This window comes from Formica exsecta, unplaced genomic scaffold (assembly GCF_003651465.1).
Source record: "Formica exsecta isolate Colony F162 unplaced genomic scaffold, ASM365146v1 scaffold223, whole genome shotgun sequence".
Classification (NCBI taxonomy): Eukaryota; Metazoa; Arthropoda; class Insecta; order Hymenoptera; family Formicidae; genus Formica; species Formica exsecta.
In genome coordinates this window covers 253,025-270,602 of record NW_021849528.1, presented here as the reverse complement: position 1 = coordinate 270,602, position 17,578 = coordinate 253,025, and the positions used below count along the sequence as shown (strand labels likewise).

Genomic DNA, 17,578 nt, shown 5'->3' with positions numbered 1-17,578 from the left:
AAATCGTGCTTTACGATTTCTGGAAAATGCCCGGTCCTGCGCAGCGCTTTTTCTATCGCTCTAAGGTCTCCTGTACGTGCTCTAGACGAACCGTGACGGGATCTTTCGAGGGAGAGACATTGTTGTACCCTCATCGAGAGCGGGGTTCAACAAAATATAAGCGACGAACGCTCGCGGATCCGGGCACCGACTCGACGTTGCGGCAACTCTCGTTCGACGATGCTCGAACAATCGACATTCCATAAAACGTTCCTTTCATAGTCTTTGATATTTTCTCAAGTATCCGTCACCAGTTATTTCGACTGGAAATACACGAGTCTTTTAAATCATCACGTAACTAGAATAGTTTTGTTGCGCGACGTCCGCCTTTAGAACCTTGAGCGTTTAAAGATGAACGATGACCGTCGTCCGGAGGAGGGAAATTAGGCTGTCACTGATTACGATCGGGATGCGTTTTCTATTTGGAGAAGCGTCGCCCGTGTCTTCCCTAGGTCTTTCGAAAGGGAGAGGTGGGATACCGCCTCTTCGGCAGGCCCGAAACCGTACACGCTATAAACTTCCTGTGCCGCGTGCGTAACTCTTAAAATAGCCGCGCCGCGAAGTTAAAAGGAAGGAAGAAAAGGTGAGGCGGAGGGCAGGCTGGCTGGCTCGTTTTCCTACTTCGATTAAAGAGCTCTCGTCGAATGAGTCAAATCTCGAGTCGATCACGGCGTCGGTAAAACTCTTTTTTTAATATCTCTTAAACTTAAGCATCTCTTACTTCTCTCTCGTTTCGTTTTCGCGACAGAGAGAAAGAGAGAGGTACATACAGACAGACAATCGAATCCGATCAAGAGAACATTTGACAATCGAAAAAATAGCCGGAGACGTCTGCGGTTCGATTCGTTCACGATTCACGCTTCGTTATTGGCATTAAATCACGAACGGCACTCTGGGGATCCGCGGGCGGTACGGACTTCTGCAAACAGGTTTGCCTTCGCGCGCAGATTTATTTTCTCGATCGACGAGGTCGATCAGAGTAGATTGAATTTTCTACCAAAACAAGAGTGTACGATTTTCTTATCGCGCGCTTGTGATCGCCGTGATATATCGTTTGTGATATTTATCGTTATTTCAAATAGTTATGCGCTCCGCGATTTAAAGACCTTATTAGAATAATCATTTTATTAGCCGCACCATTTAAAATTTATATCGTAATTGTGTTAATGTACGGCGTGTTCCCTTTTAGATGTCTATCTAGAGGCTGGTTAAGGAACGTCGAATAAATTAGAGAAAAGGAGAAGGAAGAAATAACGGACAGCGCCGAGACGAGTAGTCCGCCGGCTTAAGTGGTTATCACATGGCGATGAGTCTCGCAGGCCGTACAAACGCGTGACCCACTTGATCCCGCTGCCTACAATGTGTCGTAACGGTGGTGATCGCGCCTGTCGATAGCTCGGGCCTATCGATTAATAAATACACTCGTGTGGTAGCCGCCGTCGCGGGCGCACGATGTAAAGACGCGCGTATAGCCCGCGTCATGGTGAAACTAGAATTATGGTCGACATTGTCCCAGTTTCTAAGACCGGGAGAAACATCGCGAGATTCCCTTCTCCGATGCAATAACGCGCTACCCACGCACGACGAGTCTCTCATTCGAATGATCTCTGTGAAAGAATCTCGAGGAGGAGAGATAAAGAGCCTCGCGTAACGCGCGTTGCGTACAACTGATCCCGGGGATTCTATCGATCTAATGGTTTACTTTGCAAAAACCGCGAGCGCGAGATAAATGTGTGTTTTGAAATAAAAGATGAGCGGAATATTGAACGCGGTGAATTTATGCAAGCACGATAGTTTACGCGGTCTATATTATGTATATGTGCTTGACGCGTGCGGCTTTCAACGGTTTTCGCATCCTCGCGCCACCAGCGGCGTTTATAAGCTAGAAAACAATGATGGCGCGCCCATATCGCTTTGAAGTCCATAATGGGTTAGAGTGGGTTTATAATAAATTAGTGCGTGCCGATGAGAGATATGACGTATCGCCCGCCGGTAACGACAACGGGCCAGGTGCGTTCGGTATTAATTTTCGATCCCCCACACATTCCGCCGATGCGTATCGGCACGCGGAATTATTAATTGGCAAGCGTTAAAGGCGCGGTTGTCGCGCGATCGAAGGAATCCCGAACGAATCGCACACTTCAAATTGATATTTTCGCGAATAGGCGGAAAGAAGTCATCGGGAAAGATTGCCGTCGCGCTGCGTCCCGTCAGCGAAATTAAAACCTGTGCACGGCATTACATGCACAAAGAACTTATAAATATTCTGTAACGATACCCCGGCACACCGGATTGATTCCCCAATTAAATGTAAATGAGCGACGGGGGTAAACTAGTGGAACGAGTTTTATAATATCCCGGCGGTGGCTAGAAGGGAGAGGGGGCCTCGTGAAATCCTACCTAAGTAGATAGCACGAGCGCGGCCAATAAATTAATTATTCACCCAACAATCGAGCTGCAGCAGCAGCAGCAGCAGCAGCAGCTTGTGTCCCGTTCTCTCAAGATTGTCAAGTCCTCCTCTCGGCTATGTTATTTATGATTCTACTTGGTATTTTTTTTATTTTCGCTCATTTGTCCCTTTCAAATTGCCTGCTCGCTTGAAGCGAGCTTTCACATCTATAGTTTAAAATAACCGTCTTTTTAGATTCCGAAAAAAAAAAAAAAGGAAAATAATATATTCATTGTCAGAAATCTCATTGAAAATGCTCATTGTTACTTTTTTTCCTTATTCCATTTCTGTTGTAATTATGCATCTACCTTTATTCAATATCTTACTCTCCTCACGCGCACAGATTTTTTTCCTCTCATTCACATATCATCGACGGAAGATGCATTATTTACGGCGTATTTCACAGAGGTTTGCTCGGTCAGAGAGAAGCCTACAATGATCTGTTTGTGGAGACGCGCGACCTGCGTATAGCAAGAGAAGTCAGCGAGACGACGGTGACTCTTCTTTGAACAGCGTCCCCGGTCGTGGCGATCGTAAACATTCCCGCTTCCGTTTTCAGGGTGGTTAGTTCTGGGCATTCTTCGGCGTTCACGGTCCACCCTGGTATTTATTCTGGCTCATTTGTCCCGCAGGAACCGCCGCGTCATCGAAGGGAAGAAAAAAAAACCCTGGAGTGATCCTTTCTGGATTTATACGCGGAGTGCTTGTCCCCTTAGGGATCTACGGGGTCTCAGGTGTTAACTGTAAACGGGTAGTGGCTTGGCTCTAATGCGATCTCTCGGAATCTATGTTCGTTTGAGAATCTCGATGAAGAGAAGAAGAATTTTGGAAAAGAAAGATGTGAGAGGATGGAATTCCGGGAACAACGATTATCGCATTTTTCCGGCTATTTGAGCTATACCGTTCGTGCAAACACGAATAATACAAAGATTATACTACAGCCAAAAGTATTGTTATCCTTCTCTGTGTTATAAGAAATATAAAAAAAAATATATTCATATAATATTTGAATTTTTATCTTGAAATTAAGGCTAAACTATATACTATAAAATTATGTTTCATCAGACATGTTTAACGAATGTTGCCTTGCGAATGGAATGCACATGTGGCAATGCATAAATTGTACTAGCAGAATGAATAAAGGCATATGCATATCGCGATTGAATCATTGTCGAAGAAGTACGAAGTGATAACGATAGACACGGTCGTTCCAGCTAGATGGACGTTCGTCCGCGAAAGACAGGCGTAGGATTCACGTAATATTGTCGTCGTCGAAATTCCTAAAACCGGCGATTACGTCAAACGCGCACCCGCTAAACGATCCAGACGCGACGCGATGCGAGACGAAACGCTCGTCCTGTCGCGCGAGAAGGATATAAATTTCGTCGCGTGGGCAATCTCGTTGTCGCGTGTCGTCGCAATTGGCGCGTAATGAGAGAAAGGATGTATCCAGGCAAACGAACTTGACGATGACGACCTCGTTCGCGACCGAGAAACCACTTCGACGAGTAGCTCGAGAGTCGAGAGCTCGAAAGCTAGTATCGCGTTTGAGAGTATTCGCTTTAATTGTTTAATGAATCTTGCACCTACACACACACGAACTATCATGTATAAACTTTCATATCGCACGTAATTCATATTTTCCGATATGTTGGTGTTTTTAATTAACGACGTTCAATTAAATAATCGAATAAAAAAAGCATATTTTTATTCTGAAATCTTGTTTACGCCAGCTCTCGATAAGCTTATCGGTTAATCTTCTTCCACGCATTTTTATTTTTTGTCGCGTCGCGCGTTTAAGGTGGAACGATCTCGCGCTTGATCTCGGTCCGCGAATCCGCTCGCAATTTTTCCCACGTTGAATGTAGGAGCAGGAAAACAATTAGTAGGGTTCTCGGGACAAGGGAGAGTAGGTAGCGTAATGGAGACGGCGTATCGCACGGCCATCTTGGCATTAACGGCCTTATGCGGTATTATCCTCCTGAAAAAGGGCAATCCCTCGCTCAGGAGAAAAACGGAGATCTTCGGAGAACACAAAAAGTGCTCGAGACCGCGAACGCCGACGCCCGGGACTAAACGGCGCCTTCGCACCACCAGACAAATCCCGCATAAATATGAGTCGAATAAGGGGATCGCGAATTCTTCGTAGGATTCGCGCGACGAAATAATCCGACAATTCCGAAATAAAAATCCGACGAGAAAGAAGGCACGTCTCTTTGGCCATGAAGAGACCGAATAATTAATCACGCACTCCACGCCATTCTCCACGAGAGCGCGAGCAGGCAGCATCGTAAGAAACGCGGGTTTGGATGCCCGTTACATTCATCCCGATCTCGAAGAGACTCTCGAATTTACGCTGTCTCATCAATCTCCGTCTTACTGCTACGCAACGACGCTATGCGGCGTAAAATCGCCGATCGAATGCGATCCGATGCGACGCGACGCGTGACACCACATTTCCTCTTTCTCTGTCTCTCTTTCTCTTTCTCTTTATCTGTCTCCATAGCCTGGAGCGAGCTACCTGATATGGGGAAAGGAAAGCGGCGACTCTCTTCCCACGAGTGCTAAGACGACGGTTCTTGATTGGCAAACAATTAGCGGCCACGACGTTGAGAGGAAAGAGAAACGACGAGGACGAAGAGAAGCGAACATACCGAATAGGTATGTATCACACGAGCATCTCTGGCCGGCGTCACGCATCCCCCTCTTACAACCCTCCCTCATCTCTCTTCACCTACTCCGGTAGGTCGCTCGTACGCCGATATCTCTACAATGAGAACAATACCGTAGTTTTTCCGCCGGAGCGAACAGACAAAGGGTGTGCCCGGAACAAAACCATCGTCACCGTCGTCGTTGCGAATCTCCGGAGAATTCTAGGGGCACGCTAAAATGCTCCGAATGCAGTGTAGGTCATAAGCCTCTCTATCTTACACGCTATTCTCATTAATATCTGGATACCTGAATGAACGCAACTCACATCTATGTGTTGTAGAATAAAAGAAAGTAAGAGAGATAAAGTAGAACTTATATTATTTTGAAGCAAGCTCCACAAGAGAAGAAACGAAACAATAAATATCACAAACGATAAAAAAAATAATGAATAAAAAAGAAATAGAGACAACGAATACATATAATATTTACATGTTGGCTGCTATTTAAAGATAAGTAATAAAAGAAACGGCAACACAATTTTGGCCGCGTGCATTATATTGAATTTTAGATAAAACGTGTCGCAATTCGAGAGCCTCGCGTTTTAATATAAGGGTTTTATATTTCATGTGCGTATCCAGCGAGACCTTTGCAGAGAACGAGCCACTCGGTCCTTCGCTGTCCGGCTCTTCATCTCCATCCGCTTCCCTCTCCCTTCCCGATTCCCTTTCTAGCTTCCGTTTTTCAAAACTGTGCGCCTCGATACCGTCCGTTATTTTCGGGAACCTCGCGTTCCTTTTAATTGGTTGGACGCGTTTCGTTGCACACGAAAATGGCACGGAACGTTCGTGTGTATTTTTTGTGTTTCTTCTCTGTATATCCCCCGTTTACCCCTCCCCCCCCTCCTCCCCCGCCCCCGTTACATCCCTTCGACAGTTCCAACGGCTTTTTCTACGGCGTTTTTCGACGGTCGCGCGAATTCCAGCAACATCCGTTGCCTTTGTCACCGACGATAACCACCGTCGCGTCGGCGGGATGTAACGCGACTCGAATATCCGAGTCGATGTCGTCGTGAGAGTCGAATGTACAAGAGATGGAAAGGCTATTCGCCATCGTGTTGCATTGTACGAAAGTTCGCGATTCTCGCCGATGAAATTGCCGCCGTTTGCGGCGAACCGACCTCGCGTCCCTTTCGATACTACAATCGCGATCAATTCTTTCCCGGATTCAACATCGGGGCCACGGCCAGAGGGGTCTAATTGCGCATTTCTCGCGCGGCGGTCCCTTATCGCGAAATCCTCGCTTTCGAAAACCGATTACTCGATTGGATTACTCCGACGCGCGAAAGGCGTTGGCGTTCTCGCTCTTAAAAACTCTTTGTATTCCGCGAAGCGTAAGCGGCCGATACCACGGGATGTACGCGGATCGTTTAGCAAGTCGTTTTCATGACGGCTCGGCAATCGGCGATGAATCGCGAGGAAATCGTCTTTGGAAGCTACTTGACAGTCCCGCGAAACGGTCGGTTCCGCGGTCGCCCATGGCGGGCGCGTAATCGAGATAGACAGAGAAAGAAAGAGCCTTGATGTGTGTCCCGGGATTCCTGCGAAATGCGCTTAAACGCGCCGCGACGAATCGTTAACGGGCTTCTAATCGCCGCGCGTTGCCAACGAGGTGGCAAGTAACGAACGAGCGAATACGAACTCGGAATGGTTATCACGCGCGCGCTTGCTTTTCTCGCCGAGCGGGTCAAGCGAGATTGGCAATATTTGTTGGCGAGCGGTAAGCACGTTTCTCGACATGCGCACGACATACTTCGAAACTTAAGACGAGTTTCCCCGAGCGATTAAATGCCATTCCAGCGTGATAAATACGTACTTGCGAATACGATCCCTATCAATATAGACACATTGCTTTCTTTGACACTATTACTTAAATTAATTAAATTGATTGTTTTACTGAATCGGTACATTTTAATTAGTACATTTCGATTGGCTCGAGTTACTATTATACGTACTTTCCAATTAAATAAACAATTGCGGGCAATGCGTTGAGATCTAGATCTTAGAGCGGCTAACGATTCGGAAGTGATGTTTGCCGCGAGATTCCGAGCGAGACTCGCTTCGCGCCCCGTAGCCGCCTTGGAACGGAGGTAAGCGTACGAGAGAGAGTTCGCCGAGACACGCTCGTTGTCGGAAATAACGACATAATGACATGGTACAGGATGAGTGCCCGAGGTAGGTAAATCCAAGGCACGGAGAGCGGAGACCAGAGCGCGAGAGAGATCGAGAAGAGGGAGATCGAGAAAGAGAGAGAGAGAGAGAAAACCAGAAGAACGGGATAACATCCAGCGAGCGAAGAGAAGGAGAAGGAGGTGGATCATCGGCGTGTCTCGGCAGCATCCCTGACCATCGCCGATGGTTCATCAACTTCGAAGAGTTGAAGAGGCCTTAATAAGCTCTCCCGCTAGAGACTGGACCACGTCACGCACCCTTTTACCTTCACGTCTCGACCTGATTTCGCGCGCGATTCTCGCCGCCGGACTGTCAGCCGCGATTCGGCCGGATTTATTAATCAGAGTCCTACGCCCCGAATTTGCATAACGAAATAAAAGATGCGGTCGTGTATGTTGTTGTATACTTGGCCAAGTCGAGGATTAAAACCGGTATAATTCCGATGAGAGAAGGTGTCGATGCCCTTAGAGACACGCAACAACAATTGACGGCGAGTGCACGATTGCGTATCTTAAAAATCGAAAATTAAAAAATTTGACAAAGTCGACGTTTCTCGATTAAATACCGCGATAAGAGATTAATATCAACGCCGCGTTTCCTCGCCAAGCAATTTTATCCTCGCTCTCGCGCGCATTAACTTGCAGCCGCTAACGAGGGGGCGGCTGTATACTGTATACACGTATCCTCTACAAACGCGGCGACATATTCCGTCCGTTTCTCTAATTATTGACCTTCGATGGACGCGCGTACGCGCAATCGCAATAACTTTAATAGCGCTTTATCGCGTTAACGGCCCGGGGTATAAATCGCCGGCGGATATATATTGATACAACGCGAAATTCCACGGTAAATGAAACAACGGCGAAATTGAGTGGTCAACGCGCCGACGCACATTACCGCGATAATTCCCAATAATTTATCATCGCCGCGTTGCGTTGCACGACGAAACCCGCGCACCGTGTAATCATCGCCGCTACATTTCCGAGCATTTCATGAAGGATTAAACGTCGTCTCGTAGCGCGCGTTTCGCGTCGCGAAATTTTATCGGTCGTAAAGAATCGACGAGGGGAAGGAGAGGAGGAGGGAAGAGAGGCGCGCCTCTCCTCTCCTCTCCTCTTCACTCTTAATGGGTTCACGCGCCGTGGAATCGCGCACAAAGCGCGACACGGGCCCCCGCGAGAGATCGCGACCGCGGCCGTGCCACGCTCTCTTTAACACCGAATCGGCTCAATTTTGCCCGCTATTTAGCGACGCCATGCTTCGCCGCAGCCGAATTAGCCGGATCCGCGGAAGCACGCTCGCCTCAATCGATACTCGGCTTTTTCGCGGCTTGATGCTCTCGCAGTACCTACTTCTGTATTTCTCTCAAAGACATTCGTAAAAAAAAAAAAATAGTGATGGAAACGAGAGACTGATAGAATTGTGTGATATCTTTATGTTCGAGATTATTGATATTTTTATATAAATTCCAATCATAGAAAATTTTAGAACCAATTAGTAATAAAAATAATGTCTGCAAACAATACCGACATTTTTAATAAAACGATATTTCAAGCACTAATATCTTCCATTGTTCTCTCTTATACAAGCATTTTAATATACTACAAAGCATTTCATTGTACAAGCATATTAATATACTACAAAAAAAATATTTATATTCGATTATTTTATTATTCGTTTCTTAACTCTCTTTGTATACCTACTTTCTGATAAATAAATTTTCCCTCAATAAATTAAATTATTTCAATAATTTTTCTATTTGACATTATTTACGTCGAATAATTTTTGTTTTTTTTTTTATCGATCAAAGACTGTAAGGAAGTGAATCGAGAATTTTTATTAGAGTCCCGTCATATGTTAGAGTTATTGTTATTTTTGTACTTCTTATCTTTCGTCAACTATTCTGTAAATCTTCTCAGAAGCGGCCAACGAGAAGACGACGTGGTCCTCGCGATTAATCATAAACTCGCGAAAGAGAGAGAGACCGAGCATGCGCGCGCGCGGCTGTAAATATAAATCGTGAATCCAATTTGCGGACGCCATAAATCAATAGCGTGATCACGATCCGGCGCGCGGAACAGTCCGACCAAGTCAAATCGGGGGTCCGGACAAAAGACGCGGTACGGACGCGCCCGTTGTCGCTCGAGAACAAAAGGGACGAGCTGTGGTGGCAAGTCCGCGGCATGCCAAATTTGACGGGAATAAAACCAAAGAGAAGCATAACCGGACTTCTACTCACCATAGAAACGGGGATGGGTCCTCCGGCTCCGTTGGGGTACGGGTACGGCGAGACGAGGTAGCCCATGTTGAACGAGGATGTGTGCGGCGTCGGATCCACCTTTCCTGTTTCGGAAACAAACGAGAAAAAAAGCACGGTTATTATGATATAATTGTCGATTTACTGTTGATTATTAATTACGCCGATTGCGTAAACTTTTTTGCCTTTTATTATAATAAATCTCATTCGATGAGATATTTAAATTAAATTAAAATTTTTTTAATAAAATGTTCACTTTTGTCGCATGTTTATTTCTAGAATTAAGGCCAAGCAATAGAAAAATTCTGAAGAATTTGTAATATCGCGCAATATTATTTATCAACCGGCCGGCCACACAGATCATATAGATCGCTGCACGTTAGTCAAACATTAAACGGACCACAGACGAAGAAACATACCTTTAAACGGTGGCCTGCACGCGAACGCAACCAAATTGTACAAAGTAAAAGGGAGCCCGACGGACCCGAGCTCTTCTCTCTTATAATACGACAATTTGCGTTTCGTGCAACACCGGCCTAAATTATACATACGTTCCCTATACAAATTGTTTTCATTTCTCTTTTTTCATAACAGTTTGCCGAAAAAAGTGCGAGAGATCGCGCGATATTTATTTTATCTAATTTTAGACCCAATTCGTACTTGGCTCAATTTTCTCGCGCGCATGCAATACCTCTCCTCCTCTCGCAAATTTTCATATTTGCGAGAGACCAGAAATATTTTAAATGCACACATACAATATGTATAAAACATTTTTCTCGACATAAAATATTAAACAAAACACGCGATCAGTCAATCGCGTTGCACGACTTATTGATTATGAACCGAGCTGGGAACGAGTCGCGCTCGCAATTTCACGTAACGTTGCATTTTAATCGAGCCAATAATCGGCCGCTTGATCCGCATACTTGTTTTGCCACATACTTGTTTTTTCTCGCCTCTAAATGTCTCTTCGTATAAATATTACATCTACATTAAAACCAGTCTTCGTTTAATGGGATTCGGCGTCGTTCGCGCAGAGAAGACCGATCCCGACGCGAAAACCTGCTCCAAAGATTCAGTGGCGATACCAATCGTCTATCGTCTACGGCTAATCCGTGAGGCGCGAGACGGATGCTGCAGTCGGAGAAATCTCTCTCGGGCTTATCCTTCCGCGAAACTGGATCGTCGTTCCGAGCGACAGGAGAAATCCTCGCAAAAGAATTCGCTCCGTGATACGATCGTTCCGAGACTCTGCTCCGAGACTCTGCTCCGGGTATCGTCTCCGTAATCAAGACGGATTTTGCTCTTGCGGAATCGTCAGAGTTCCCCAGGTTCGTTCCGTGAAACCCGATCGTTTCGATTGAAACTTGTCCGAGTCAATAGCGATCGTCCGTCGATTCGGCCAGCGAGTCTAGGGTTGGCATCGCGATAGATTTGATCGTCTTTAGGTAGTCGGCGGTACCGATTATTTCGCGATCGTGCTTGTAACAACAAGCGGAGAAAATAACATTCAAATATCCGCAAACTTTATAACGAGAACCGCGTTCTCTCTTTCTCTCTCTCAATGATATCCACTGTGCGCGCGTGGAATTAAAATCATTCCGCGATAATTTCAATGAGTTCGCGGGAGATAAGATCCTCTCTCGACACTCGACGCTCTATATAACGGTTGAGGAAATTAATTGATACTTTATTCTCCAGATACTCGTGCACTCTACGAATGAAACTGTACGTGTTGTACGAGAGGCATTCCAGCGTCAAAAATTTTCAATATATTCAATATATTCTTTTTTAGAATCAATAAAAATGTAAACTAGTTTAAATGGACGACCGATAAATGGTGCAAGTTCAATTAATATGTACTTGTCGTCTACGAGCTTGTTCGCGGTCGTCTCGGCCGCTCCGGTGACGACCGTGAAAGGGTCAATTCTTCGCGCCAGGCTTACGCGATCTCGATCGTCGCGCGACACGAGTCACGACCGTTGACCTTTCCCCCCGGAGCGAGAATACGAGAGACACATACGCGGCGCTCTCGCTCGCGCGCCCCGAGTTATTAAGACGCGAACACACGCTTCTGCCGCGTCTCTTCTGCTCACGCTTCGATGCAATTCGCGCGAACGCGCGCGAACGATTAAATTGTCAGCTACGCGACTCTATAAATAACGCGACCACGCATACCATCGAGTCAAGTCCCGCGATCCTCGTTTTATCAACGCCCGCGAGTCCGCCGATGAAAAGCCCTCGCGAGAGCTGGTTTTATCGAGTTTCTCGCGTCGCGCGTGAGAGAGAGAGAGAAAAGTACAACAAAATCGTGAATTAGAATATCAAAGTGAACGCTAGACTGTCATAAAGCAATAGACACCTCGTGTTTAGAGAATAACGATAAAAATAAATCTCGCGATGCAGTTGCATATCGATTCCTGGATATTCGTGCATCGCGACTTTCTTCGTCACGGAATTTCCGTAGCAATTTGGGGGGAAATCGCGCGAGAAGCTTGCAATGCTTGTCAAGCGTTCAGGCAGAACTTCAGCCGCGTTCCTCTCGTATCCACCCGCCCCGGCGAGTGCATATCCCGGGCGCGCACAACATGTGCGCCACACTCCTCGCGCCCAAAGTTTATTGCCAGCTCGTTGCCCCTCCTGTCTCTCTTCCTCTCATCCTCTTCCTCTACCCGTTCGTCCTTTCCATCACGATCGGCGCGACTCCTCTCCTCCTATCCCTCGCGCGTTCCATCGACCTTCCAATAGGCGCTACACTAACTGAAAGTTCGTGCACTCGACTTGTCTTCTCTTCGTTTCCTCTAGCCTCCTCTCTTCCGTCCTTTTCTCTTTCTCTCTCTCTCTCTCTCTCTTCTTCGTTCCTCTCCCGCGGGTTTGTTTACTTCGCAGTCTTGTTGGAATAATACCCCGGCACGGTAATTATAGATACTCGGGGCCTCACAATGCGACTCTGACACAAGTTTACAACCAGAGACACACACCCGCGGATACTTCTCGGTACTGATACGCGCGACGGCGTCTGACAGCGAAAATTTTGACATCCGATACCAACATCCGACCTCGGCTTCTTCATCAAGCACGCGGGCGGTCTGCTTTCTGTCGAAAGTGTATCTCTCGTTCGAGTAATTTGATCGGCGTAATTAAAATGTAAATGGCATTTTATTCAAATAAAAATGTAAGGTAATTTTCACCGATAAATATTGTAACATCTAATTTTTCGAATTTAAATTAATTGAAATCAACGAGTTAAGGGACGTTTTGAAAACGTTTATAATTTATAATTTTTCATTACATTATATTTTTAAAAAATTAAAATTTCAGAAATGCTGTGAAATATTTTTATTATGTGATAACGTGAAAATAGGCAAGATTGTAAAAAAAATGTTTGCGGAATGTTAAAAGTGAATACGAAGGAATTGGAATTTATGTGCGAGAATTGTGTTTAGGTAAATTTATTTATTCATATAATAATATTTTTATATTTCAAGAGTTGTAGTTTTTAGAAAAAATATATTATTTCAGCATTATACGAAATGTCAAAATTTCCCTCACAATCTCATCTCCGAGTAATGCAATAAGAAAAGAGTTTACGATATAAGTTTCACGATATAAAATAGCAAAATATAATACATATATAAGCGCATTTACTTTTAAATATTTCTGTTTTATAATAAAAAAATCTCCTCTCTTTTATAAATATATAAATCATAAAAATTATAAAATTCTAACCCAGAATTACATAATTTTGTTTTAGAGAGATATATCGAGAGATATCTAAATTATATACTTTACACATTAAAGAATTGGACGTAATTAATTTAATTTTGAATAAGAAGAAAAAAACTCTTTCTGATATGTTAAAGCTTCTTTTAACATTCTCTTTCTACCATGCGAGAAGAGAATCCCACTCTTCCTTTCTGTCATGTGAATTTCTTGCAGATTCTCTGGCGCCAGCGAGAAAACCCGCGGAGGAGAGTTCCAAGCAGCGAATATCAATTTACGAGAGGATGCGCAGCGATCGTGATTGCACGGGTTCTTAAGCAATATCCCGAGTTACCCCGCGATTCCGCATCGACGATTCCTGGAAAGGCACCCATTAGAGCGCGGAAGCCAAAGAGCGGAAGTTGTGAAGAGATTATTACTTGGGCTCGAAGTATGTCCCGAAGCGCTCTCGATCTCGCACCGTCGAGTGCTCGTGGGTTGTTTCTCTACGCATTGTCTCTATGCCCGAGGATCATTTCCGTTTGACATTTCGAATAGCAGCGAAGTTTTTTCTACCACACGTATCCCCGGCAAACAACGAGAGATCGGTCGGATATATCTCGCCTACTGGGAAAAACCACGATGATGGCGTCATCGTTACGGAAAAATGAGACTACAAAGCGTAGAGTTCTATCTCGATATACGCCTCCGCGATTAAAACGAGCTTATGTATAAATATCTTCTCTTTTTCATATATTTTTAATTTTTTTATTCCGCCGTACGAGAGAAACGTGCGCGCTGAGTTGAAAGTTGAAATGATATCGTTATAAAAAAAATAATACAAAATGTGACGTGGCCGGAAGTATGATTACTTTGTATCACGACAAAAATAGCGCGGAGGAGATATATAAATCTAACAATGTCAATTATTGCGTCTCTTGCGTTATCGCCTCGTTTCTCGAATGAAGCCGATAAAAGGCCGCGCGTTAGCGCCGCCTAATCCGGAGATGAAAGGATGGTGCCGTTTGAGCGGCAATTACGGACTTCTTCCAAATTCGAGCTTCAAATCACGGTCAGATCCCGGCTAAAAGGACACGGGAGCGGGAGAGCGTGCCGTTAATGCCATTACGAGCGAGCTTGTGTGTACAGCTTGTTGTCGGCTGGTAAATTACTATAATTGTGAAGTTCCGGCGATTTTTAGATTAGCTCTGGTCCATCAACGGCATATACCTACCCACCGACCTGCCGACACTGTCCAGCGATTCTCAAACTCGGCGCGGACCCGCACGTTACGGACCGTATTCACGAAAACTGCATCCACCGTTAAATGCGACCGCTCAAATATCACGTTGTGTCTAAATTAATTTTTAACTTTGAAAAACCAGATAAGGATACTCATTGAAAATCATATAATACAAGTTTGTCATTAAAAAGTCTGTTTTAGACAATTTATAATTCGCGATAAAATTCAAAAAAATAATTTTCTCTATATATTTATAATTTTATATGTTATATATACATATTAATATATGTATATATCTTGAGATATATTTTGTATATATGTGTATTCTACTTCTTCAAATATTCTTTGTATTATACGACACACTAATTTATAAATAGAACTTTATCCTTGATTTTTGTTGCAAATTATAAATTGTCTAAAATGTGTAAACTAAAAAAAAAATAAATATAATTTTGCCCCAACTCTTTACAAGATATTCAGAAAATAAATATAAAACTAGTTTGTAAAAATTTGTAAAAAGGGCATTTTCGAAAGAAAACATTTCGATTTGAATCGCGCGAAGACCTTGTTATACGATAAAACGCGCAAATGAGAGTCTCTCCCTCCCTTGATTAATTAATATGGCTGTATGTTTTCAAGTCGAATTAAAAAAAACTCCGCACAACCTGACAATTAACCCGAATTAATGGCACCAATAATACGCAACTGTCTCCCATGTAATAATGTCACGCTCGGCGAGAAACCATACAATTATTTTCAATTCAGATTCGAAGATAAAACTCCGAACGTCTGCTACAAATAGGTTCATATCGTACGTCGGGAATATAATTTATTCTTGGTTCTTATTTCCTCTTTACACATATTCACTATTATTTTTCATTTCGTGAGAGGAAGAGAATGCAGATCCTGAGAAGAAGAAAAGAGGAAAAAAAATTTAAACATTAACCGCTACCTCCTATCTATGACAACGCAAAAAAAACCGTATAAACTGGCGTATTCTAAGAAACAGAGGCCTTATTGCCCTGCGTCAGAAATTCTTGTTTACGTCTTTCGAGGGTGTTTTGTGGCCTTCGACACGGGGAGGCCGAAAACTATATCTGTTTTTTCTCTTTTTTTCTTCGATGAAAAGAAACTATAGAAAAACTACAGGGCGCTCATAAAATGTCAGTATCCTGAACAAGCTTTGTGCAACAGTCCATCTTTCGTCAGTATAATGAACGCATTAGACCTCCGACTAATTCTTTATAAATTGTCAACTAACTGAAATAAAATTTCCGCATCTTTACACGTATATAAAATGTAAATATATGTAAAGTGTGTATGTATATGTAATGTAATGTAGTAAATATCTTCCCATTTATTTTTAAAAGAACCCGTGTCAGATATATGGAACAACCTTACAAAAAAATTTTACAAATTTACAAAATTCGTTAAGCTAATTTTTCAAACAGAACTCTTTCTTGTAGATGTTTCATTGTAAATGTAAATTAATGGGCAAACAGTAAGCCTTTGAAATCGAAAAATCTAGATTCCATGGTTGCGAGAAATTCGAATAATTTTTCTAATACGTAAGAAACACGTTTTCTTGAAACACCAAAATGAAAATACATTTGTCTGTAAGCAACGATTTCCTCGACGTGGGAGATCTGTTTAAGAGAAATTGAGAACCAGTATGTAGCAACCAAAAAGCACCAAGAAATTTGGTATTATACTTTGTGCAATAAGTATCGTATTCATCATGGTTATAGAACACGTTTCTTTAAATTTTCCAAAAAATCGGCTCTATTTATCACTCTCGACATTAACAAAGAATTGTCGAATTCTAAAACGAACGCATGTAGTGCGAAAATAACACGTATTCTGTGTTTGTGTATCTGTGTTGTGTGACCAAAATGGGGAAAAGATTTATTCTTTTCATCTATACTTTGTTTTTTTTTAGCATCCGTTATGCTACATAAATTTTTACAATGCATGTTAATGAGTCATTTATTTAGAAATGTATGAATCGAATAAAATTTAACTTTCTCATAAATTCTGTCTGAATTGCGATATTCTTCGTCGAAATATAAACGTGAAAAATATACGGTGAACGCGCTGTAAACCAAAGACAACGTATTTCGCCGCATAAAGGTCAAGCAAGTAGGCGCACCCTCGTAATGGGCTTCAGAGATTCCTGACGGGCCCCGAGAGCAGACCCACTGTCACGTAGTTGGGATCGAAAACGTGGTTAGAACTCAGGCTCAGGAAGAGACCGCGCGCAAGAATCAAAGCAATCAAAAACTCGTGGAAGTCGACATACAGACTGAATTCCAAAGTCGATGGAGTCTCTCTTCGTAAACGGATTCGCGAAGATGACTTCAGAGATCGATTTGTTCGTCCGGGGAACCGTGCAGAATTAGCTAATTACATGTTCAACGCGTTACAGAATATAATCAAAATTCTTTAAATTTGTCTATATGAATTTCTCTATTTATACAACTTATTTGGATACACTATATTTATAATGTGCAAAAAATCTCTACAATCTAAAAGTAGTAATATAGTGTATATTAAAACGATAACAACTTGTCAAAGTAAATTAAGCTCGCGAACATGCGGATATAAAATTTTGTCATCGACTACGGCGTACACGAAAGATTCAACGGGCGGGTTGACCAGAGGTCAAGTTGGACCCCGACGAGAGAGCAGGCCCTCGCCCGCGCCGAGACCGCAGAGGAAGACGGGAGATGAGGGGAGAGAGGGAGAGAACGAGAGATCTCGGTGAGAAGAAGAAAAGGGGCCCCGAGGCGAGACCTACTGCCGGGGGCTTCGGCCAGGCATACATAGGTGGTTTTGACTCGACAGGGCCCGCGCGCGAAGAAAAGCAACAAGAGAAGGAGAAGCAAAGATCGAGAATGAAGGAGGAGGAGAAAGAGAAGGCGCGTGAGAAGGAAAGAGAGGAGCCGGAGTCCGTCTGTTTGACCGTCGCTCGGCTGGCTGCTCAACCGCTGCTCCCCGTCTCGCTCTTT

At 43.7% G+C, this 17,578-nt stretch overlaps 1 protein-coding gene across 2 annotated transcripts in view; it reads right to left on the bottom strand.

Annotated features, from left to right (window-relative positions):
• LOC115235482 (protein pangolin, isoforms A/H/I/S-like) overlaps positions 1–17,578 on the bottom strand; it is a 160,931-nt gene that overhangs the window by 122,512 nt on the left and 20,841 nt on the right. For both annotated transcript variants that reach the window (XM_029807308.1, XM_029807309.1), the window contains exon 3: positions 9,608–9,711. In XM_029807308.1, coding sequence (XP_029663168.1) covers positions 9,608–9,711 — 104 coding nt within the window. The remainder of the gene's footprint in view (positions 1–9,607; positions 9,712–17,578) is intronic.